Consider the following 7844-nt stretch of genomic DNA (forward strand, 5'->3'; position numbering starts at 1 on the left):
GCTTAACTTCTGTGATTGTTTTTCCTTTTTAAGGGCCCTTTTCTAGTTCTTGGTCATTGCACGTTGACTTGAAGTGTAGGAATCTTTGTCGCCGGGATCCTGGGGGAAGTGAAGTTTTAACGTGGGAAAATGTTGTGGATGGACTTGGTCCTACACATTTATGGATCCTGTTATATGTTTTAGGCGATCCAAAAATTGAAACGCCTGGCTTTGGTCGGTTGGATGGCACAGTATACGATTTGGCTTTTCACATCGTTTGATTTAGAGGTAAGCCGCTCTCGATCAGGTCTGGTTTTCCTTAAAGAATTGGGAACCGGATCAGTGATCCCGGTTTCTCATTTCTGAAACTGGGGACCGAACCTGACAGTTGGTTCCTCGGCAGTCCAATGAAATTGGTAAGCTGTCTAATAATCCAGGAAAAAAGAATATCAAATGAAGCAATAATATCATCAATTGCTAAACAAGCTCTCCGCGAGGCTTTGTTTGGCTGACACAAAACCATCTGATTATGATGGCCACTCCAAAGAGGACGAGGCATGAGAGAGGGAAAGAGGGCACGGGGTGATTGTGTGCGACGAGGGCGAGGTGTGATTGTGTGCGATGAGAGAGGCCAAGGAAAGAAAGGGTTGGGAGAGAAAGAAGGAAAACATTAGATTTGAGATTATGTTTAAAAACAAATTTAAAATTGACCAGTCTGGTTTGGTCCTATACCCTGAAATCGAGAACCGAACCGCCTAATCATCGGTTCCAATTTTAAGGGTCGAGAATCGAACCACCGCCCTTCGGAATTGGGAACCGGACCACTTGTCCAAGCGGTTCTTGATACGGTCGGTCTAACTTGCTCACCCTTAATTTGATTAGAACGTCTATGGAAATACGGCATTTATCTAAGCACTTGCATGACCACCCACTTAGCCATATACGTATAGGAAGACTTGGAACGAGTCGGTCTTGTTGACGAGCCTTGTTGACACACTTATTAAGTATACGGAAAGTTTTTCATTTTCAGAACACCGACTTCATAGCTTTTACGAATACGATTAATGCATTGAGATCTTACTATTTCCATATTTGTTGCGTAACACAAGCGCTTCATTTTCTAATATGGATCAAATGCCATGATTTCGAATGGATCCTTAGCCTTCTCGTCCCACGTCAAAGCCGATGATCTACCGAGTGGGGATGCAGAAGAATCTTTGGCATTAACGAATTCTTTTGTCTCACTAACCTTAACAGCTGGTCTGGCTGTTTTACAACCAAATCACCACCTGCAACTTCTGCGATTTCCCATGTGCTGCGTAGGTGTTAAAAGTGTCCCCATGTCCGAAAAACAAAAACCCAGCATTATTCCCAACTCCGCTTTCCCTTTTTTTCACAGATTGATCGTTAAAAATGAAAGCTTCATGTGCAACGAGCGCCAGTTCCAGGAAACAACAGACACCTTCCCTCGTGAGTTTGATCTGAATTCAGCCCCCACACTTAACAGTACAGAAAACCTCAGATGAATCTGTCTGTGTTCCCTCCCCTGTTTATATTACCAATGGCTTCGAAATCTTCTGTCTTAAAATCGTGAAAATGAAAATGCGCCGCAGCGTGCCGGGCCTTGCAATTCTTCTGCATGGTCGCCATCGATTTCCAGCAATCGAATCCACAAAACAAGCCGACGATGCGGACACAAACGTCCCTGCACAATGCACCGCAAGATCCCCATGACCTAAAAAAAGCGGGAAGAACGGAAGGAACTAGTAGCTATAAACTGAATTAGTTGAATTATACCCTTTCGTCACGAGGATTTTCACTCAAAATCCTTGGATTTTTTCCTCATTGGACCACCGTCACTAACACCTTCATAAACTAAAAACACTACTTTTTCCCGCTTGCTGCTCGGACCTGAAAAATTGCAAAAGTTCAACAAAAAAATTTATATACCGCTGCCTTCGGTGGCCATTGAAGAAAATTGATATTCCATATGTTACCACCTTTGATCTCTCCCTCCAGAGAAATAAAAGTCAATCGCCAATTGTCTGTTTTTACTAAGACAAAGGATCACGAACTCGAGCCACACCAGCAGAGGACTCGAGAAACAATACAGAAAGCATGCGAAGCTCCAAACTGCTTGTCAATTGTAACTGCAGTGAAACTAAGAATGCATACGTATTGCTACGAGAACTGGACTGCAGCATCAAGCTCAACAGCAGTGGACGAAAAGAAAAAGAAATCGGCTCCAGATTTACTTTTGCCAGCATCACCCCTAATTATTTTGGTGACAGCAATCTTGGTCTGAACATCCTCTCATCTCAGACAAGATAAGACATTCAGGCGAGAGGGCCAGTTGCCAGTCTCTATATATAAACAGAGTCAAGAGGTGAGCAACTTTGCCAAGAGAAGGATGAAGGTTGCCATAAAATTGACAACTCTATGCAATTGGGTGGCATCGTGAGTAAGAACAGACGCTCCAATTCCAGCAGGGACTTGATCCTTATTGATCTGTTAAAGCCTAGCACAACTTAATGCTCAGTGCTAAGACAAGTTCAAAGAGAAAAAAACCTTGCCAAACGACATCATTTCATGTAAATAAGGACAAGAAGTGGGGAAAAAAAAAATCAAATAATCGCTCTTCTCATAGTATATACAGTTGAATTCCAATGAAGCGAATATCAACAAAGCAAACTGAACACGAAAGAAATACAGGAGCTACCTACCCATCGAGCGAATGGAGATTTCAAAGATTTCCTCTTGTACCTCGTCTTGGAGTGCTCAAGTGATCCTGGGACAACCGGAAACATCATTTTGCTCCTTCAAATGGATGCATTGCCTTTGATCCTCCACACGTTGAAGTTGTGATGACAATTGAAGCAAGTTCATCGTGGTACCACCACCTTCAGGAGACAGATTGTCCTTGGAGTTTACAAAACCCGATCCCCGCAGAATCCCATCGGAGATCTCCAAATCAGACATCAGCGAATGACCAGGGAGGTTTCCTTCTGCAGAGTCCATCACTGATGAAGACAATCTTTTCAACTCCACCCCTATGGAAGCATGTGAACTCATATCCACTAGCTTGTCGGATGCTTCGCACAGAGAGGAACCATAGTCAGTGCCTGCCACGACCAAAGACTGAGACATGGGAATTCGGGATGAGTTGCTCAAAGAATTTTTTGATAGAGATGACAGAAGAGAGAGAGCACGGCCAGATTCTATTATCCCCGATATTCCTTGTACAGTTGATGCAGTGTCGAAAATAGCAAAGTCCTCACTACCCAGGGAGGTGTCCTGAAAAGAGGAATGTGAAGAACTTTGCCCACCCAGCTCACGTGGAATCTGATTATTTTTACTGGAAATGCCAGTTGATGTGGCTTTTGCTCTGCCTCCATCGAAGAGGGCAAATTGTCCCTCAAATTTGTAAGGAGAGATCAGCGATATTGCATTTGGATGCCTTTTTGGGATGGGAATAGCTGATGGAGGACCAAGGCCAATTCCATCTTCAGCTTTGATGCGCTCATACCAATTATTCATGCCATATAGCCCAGAATTCAGAAACTTTTCGCTAGCAAGTGTATCTTGGCAGATGAAGGAGGTTGGCGCTAACAGATTCCTCTCAAGCTCGCTACCTGCAGTCATGCAGTCATTTACAATGTCTTTACAATGCATAAAACAAATTGGAGGATTTCTCTAACGCAGAAGTGAATTACCGATTAAAACATACTTGGCAATGAATTTTTCCTATTACAACAGGCAAGATTCATACTAAGTTTAGATCAGGAAGCATGACTGGTTTCTCAATATTCAGGGTTTTAATCACAAAGCAACATTATTCAAGTGTGCAATGCACAGTGAGAGCTGTCAGTGGCCAAGCCGGAGAGAACAAAAGTAGAACTAAACACATCATAGGGCTCGTACAATGCCATAATCCAGAGTTCCAATTCCCTCTCATGTAGAGACTGGCCTCCGCTATTTAACAGGACATCTTGCATTTCTCTTGTGGGATTTTGAATATTTAGATGCTGCCCAAGTTGCACCTTGATATCAGCAGATAGCATATGAAACTGCCATCCTGTCTTCTTCCATGTAAAGGAATTGGCTATTCCATCCAGTTTAAAGAACCATGTGAAACCATAAAAGCGAATGGGAATTGGAACTGTGAGTACATTCTAGTCCTTTCCCTTTCTATTGGAACATGTGATAAGTTTAGCTGAGCATTATGCCGAGAAAATCGTGCTATCTTAGTCTGTAGTGAAGGCAAGTCTTAAGTCATTTACCTTACTTTAGCTTTATTCTAGTGTAAGCTAGAGCTTACCAAACACCTACAATAGAAATTGTTATACATCGAAATTCCTGACATAATTCAAAAAAGAATTAAGACAACCTCACTTTTCACATTTCTTCCACAACCTCAAGGTATCATGGAGAGCCGTAGCTAATTGAACCCATTCGGAAGACCGATCTTCATGACACATACAAGTAGAGCCATCAGCATAGTACATGAAGATAGCTCATTCAGTTATATTAACAGGGGCTCTAAGTTATATATTGCAAGCCCACAGCTTAAAATGAAAAGAGCGGATGTTCATAGTTCGATAGTCTATGTCAGTCACCAAACATAGTTGTAGCAATGGAAGAAAGTGAAATATATACATCATATGCAAGATCCTCCAAAAAATGCAACATCTAGGCCAAAGAATGTGAAGGAAGAACCATTTTTTTAGTAGATTGTGGAGGAAGGTAGGATCGACTATAACCTGGTAAACAGGCGATTTTGAATGAACAGACAATGCATGCCATAGTTCAGTATGCCGAAACCCTAGTACACATTTAAATCCAAGATACAGTACACATTATTAATCTAAAAAAAATGTGCATGAAGGGAAAGCTGCAAGCATTTGCTAAGCAATCAACATTCATGACAGACACTCAATCTAATGGCCATGTCCTTGTCCTGGTGAATTTTGCAAACCAGTGTTCATTCATGGTGACAAGATTGAAGTAACTTCAAGTCACATGGTAAAAACACGCGAGAACTGGCTTTGGATAAGATCCTCCGGCTGATGAAAATACAGACCACACAACTCAGAATGCACATGTTACTTCTCCTTTATAGTAGAGAGGAATATATTCTGAAAAACGGGAAACCTGCCCCATATCTTAAAGACATGACACATCATTACATAACAGAGACTGAAAAAAATAGCAGGAGACGGCGAAAGGAATCATTAAATTCTCGAGTTCAAGAATTACCAGCGCATCTCTCACTTAACGATGTTTTGAAGTGCATAAGGAACTCCCCTGACAATGGACAGACATCCATTACCGTTCTGCCTAAAGTGAGTTATGCACCTTGTTTCTAGACTTACTGCAAACTCGGTTTAGAAATGAAGGCAGACTATTCTTCACCACAACTATCCCCAAGAAAATACCATCAAAATTGCAGATCAGTGCCACGGTGAAGAAACAGATCAATCTCTGAAGAATATAATCTGCTATGGTAAGTCAACTGCCCGTACTCGATTATGTCGCACCCTCACTTGCGCACGCGCACAGAGAGAGAGAGAGAGAGAGAGAGAGAGAGAGAGTCTAAGTAAGTAAAAGATAAGCAGTACCATTGTATGACTGCAACAGCCTGCCAACACTACCAGAATGAACGCCAACATGAGGCTTCCGGCGACGCTCATTGTGGACACTGAGACGTTTACGACAGCTGCGCTTACCATCATCAAATTCAGCTAGCAAATGAAACCTGGATGGTCAAGTAGTAGAACATACACTATCAGCAACAAAATCAACAACGAACAAGTCAAGGTATCTTTCCTTAATCTACTATCGAATTATATTAACACAGTAAGACGGTAGAGAAAACTTGCAAGTTTGCCAAATATTTGGGCTCAAGCAATCTTGTAAAGTTATCTTTTCCTCCCCACTCTTTCTATGAAGCTTTCCGCGAGAGAGTATATCCAAAGGTAAACAAGATGGGAGATGACAAACCTGCTACATTGCTGGCAAAAACGCTGTTCAATTCCGTTAACAACTACTTGGGCAGTCTTTGAGTGAACCTCACACACTTTATGCCTCTTGTGGTAGTCTTTTGAAGAGCTAAGATCTTTGTTGCATCCATAAACTTGGCAATAAGCAATATGGCAATTCGCTCCACCAGATCGAGCTCGCTTCGGAGGGGTGGATGATTCAGAAGAAGATAAGACCTCTTTTCCTCCTTGAGGGAATTTAGCGCCGGCCACTTCCCTGGATTCACCAAATCTTCCCAATTTCAAGTCAATGAGCAACGAATCTTGGGTATTGGAGTCAACCCCCGAAACCGATAAATTTGAAGTAGACTCGTCTGCTCCCCCAAATGCATCCAAGGTAGCCATAATCTGATTTGCGCCATTTCCGTCATCGAATTTATCAGTCAAGACATGCCTGGGGGACTTGGGTTGAACTTGCTTCCTGACCATTTCTTGAAAACCAAGTTGACCGAAACCTTGGCCAACATCTGCTTCTTGACCCGAGACGACTCCACTGTTGCCAAAACTAGGCGGACTCCTTAGTTCCCAATTCATGACAGCATTTTTGCTTCTTCCAAGCAAATCAAATGGCGAGACAGCCTCATCTGACACAAAAGCCTTCCCTTCAGAGAAATAGCTCCACGACTCCATCTAGAAGAACCCACCAGCCAGCTCAAATTAAGTTCTTGAGCAGTGTACTGTAGCTCAGGAGGCTCTCAAGCTCAATCCGAAGTGGGAAAGTACCACAACACAAGCTTTCCCTTCTTGAAACCCGAATCCCGTACAAAACTGAAGGACCACGCGTCCAAGAAAACACTGAACTCACAGCTCAGGCATCAGTAAAAGGGCACAAAAAACCAAGAAACATCGCTCGAAACCCACGTGAATCCAATCTTGAAGCAAACCCGGCTCATGCTCCACGAGTTACACTTGATGAACGGGAAAACAAGGGGAGACTCAAGAGAAGCAGATTGAGAGCAAGAAAAGAGAAAAGGTGGGGTTGGTGGTCGCAGCTCCAAGAACATAGTCAAGAGGGAGCTACAGTTCCGGCGGATCAAGAGTAGAAATAAATGCAAGAGTTTGTTCTCTCAAATGATATGGAAAGAGAGCTTCGTTGCACTTTACCAATTGGGGCTAACTTGACGCGTACTTGTGGCCGACAGAACCCATTGATGGAATGTTAGCAGCTCCAAGCTCCATGGGAGAGCGAGTTTCGAGTTCTTTGTTCTTGCTATTTCTAGAGAGAGAGAGAGAGAGAGAGAAATGGGAAAAGATTGTTTTTTTCCTTTCTCTCTCTCCTTTGCCCTTTAATGTTCTGGCGTTTAACTTCCTTTTGCTGACTGTTTGAGTCAATTTTTCAACTACTTCTAACAATTTTTTTTTATATTTTACAATAAGTCATTAATAAAATTGTATCCAGATTTTTTTAAAAAAAAACTGAGAAATATTATGTATATCTCTCTACATTGTCAATACACAAGTATTTTGAATGACTTAAGTATTTGGTGGTATTATGGAAAAGTAAAAGACAAAAAAAAAATTTACTAAAATTCGAAAAAAGTCAAAAAAATAATATATTAAAAAATCACCTTCAACACCACAATCTCAATTTCTAATTTCACCCCTCGATTTACCATTCCCAGGATTTATTAGGGTTTGTTTCAAACTTCTTTTTTTTTTTATTACCTTTTTACTTCTTTTAACATTAGGAGTTTATCGATGATTTGTACTGGACCTCCCAAGCCATTCCGATGTACTTTTTTATTTTTCTCTTTGTCAAATGTGAAAAGAAAACTTTTGACTTTTTCTTTTCAAAATATTAAAGCAAATGCCAGAAAGTTACGAAGC

At 41.7% G+C, this 7844-nt stretch overlaps 1 protein-coding gene across 5 annotated transcripts; it reads right to left on the reverse strand.

Moving 5' to 3' along the window:
• Positions 1 to 1943: 1943 nt before the first annotated feature.
• Positions 1944 to 7286, reverse strand: LOC115734631 (teosinte glume architecture 1-like). Of its 5 annotated transcripts, none has more exons than XM_030665494.2 (4): positions 5980 to 7286; positions 5598 to 5734; positions 2743 to 3611; positions 1944 to 2342 (listed from the first exon to the last, which is right to left on the reverse strand). In XM_030665494.2, the coding sequence occupies exons 1-3, from the start codon at positions 6645 to 6647 to the stop codon at positions 2758 to 2760; spliced, it is 1659 nt and encodes a 552-aa protein (XP_030521354.1). In that variant the 5' UTR covers positions 6648 to 7286; the 3' UTR covers positions 1944 to 2342; positions 2743 to 2757. The 5 variants fall into 5 exon arrangements, 4 of the variants coding, with proteins under 4 accessions (XP_030521354.1, XP_030521353.1, XP_030521352.1 ...); XM_030665493.2 differs by lacking the exon at positions 1944 to 2342 and adding an exon at positions 2357 to 2487; XM_030665492.2 differs by lacking the exon at positions 1944 to 2342 and adding an exon at positions 2358 to 2497.
• Between the last annotated feature and the right edge of the window lie 558 nt (positions 7287 to 7844).

Source organism: Rhodamnia argentea, chromosome 7, assembly GCF_020921035.1.
Source record: "Rhodamnia argentea isolate NSW1041297 chromosome 7, ASM2092103v1, whole genome shotgun sequence".
Taxonomy (NCBI): Eukaryota; Viridiplantae; Streptophyta; class Magnoliopsida; order Myrtales; family Myrtaceae; genus Rhodamnia; species Rhodamnia argentea.

Bases quoted from the DNA above. Each gene is read 5' to 3' on its own strand.
- LOC115734631 (XM_030665494.2), bottom strand. From the start codon at position 6,647: ATGGAGTCGTGGAGCTATTTCTCTGAAGGGAAGGCTTTTGTGTCAGAT. The intron at 5,735-5,979 runs GTTTGTCATCTC...TTGACCATCCAG, and splicing joins TTTTGCCAGCAATGTAGCAG to GTTTCATTTGCTAGCTGAAT. The intron at 3,612-5,597 runs GTACTGCTTATC...GCATGACTGCAG, and splicing joins GCTGTTGCAGTCATACAATG to GTAGCGAGCTTGAGAGGAAT.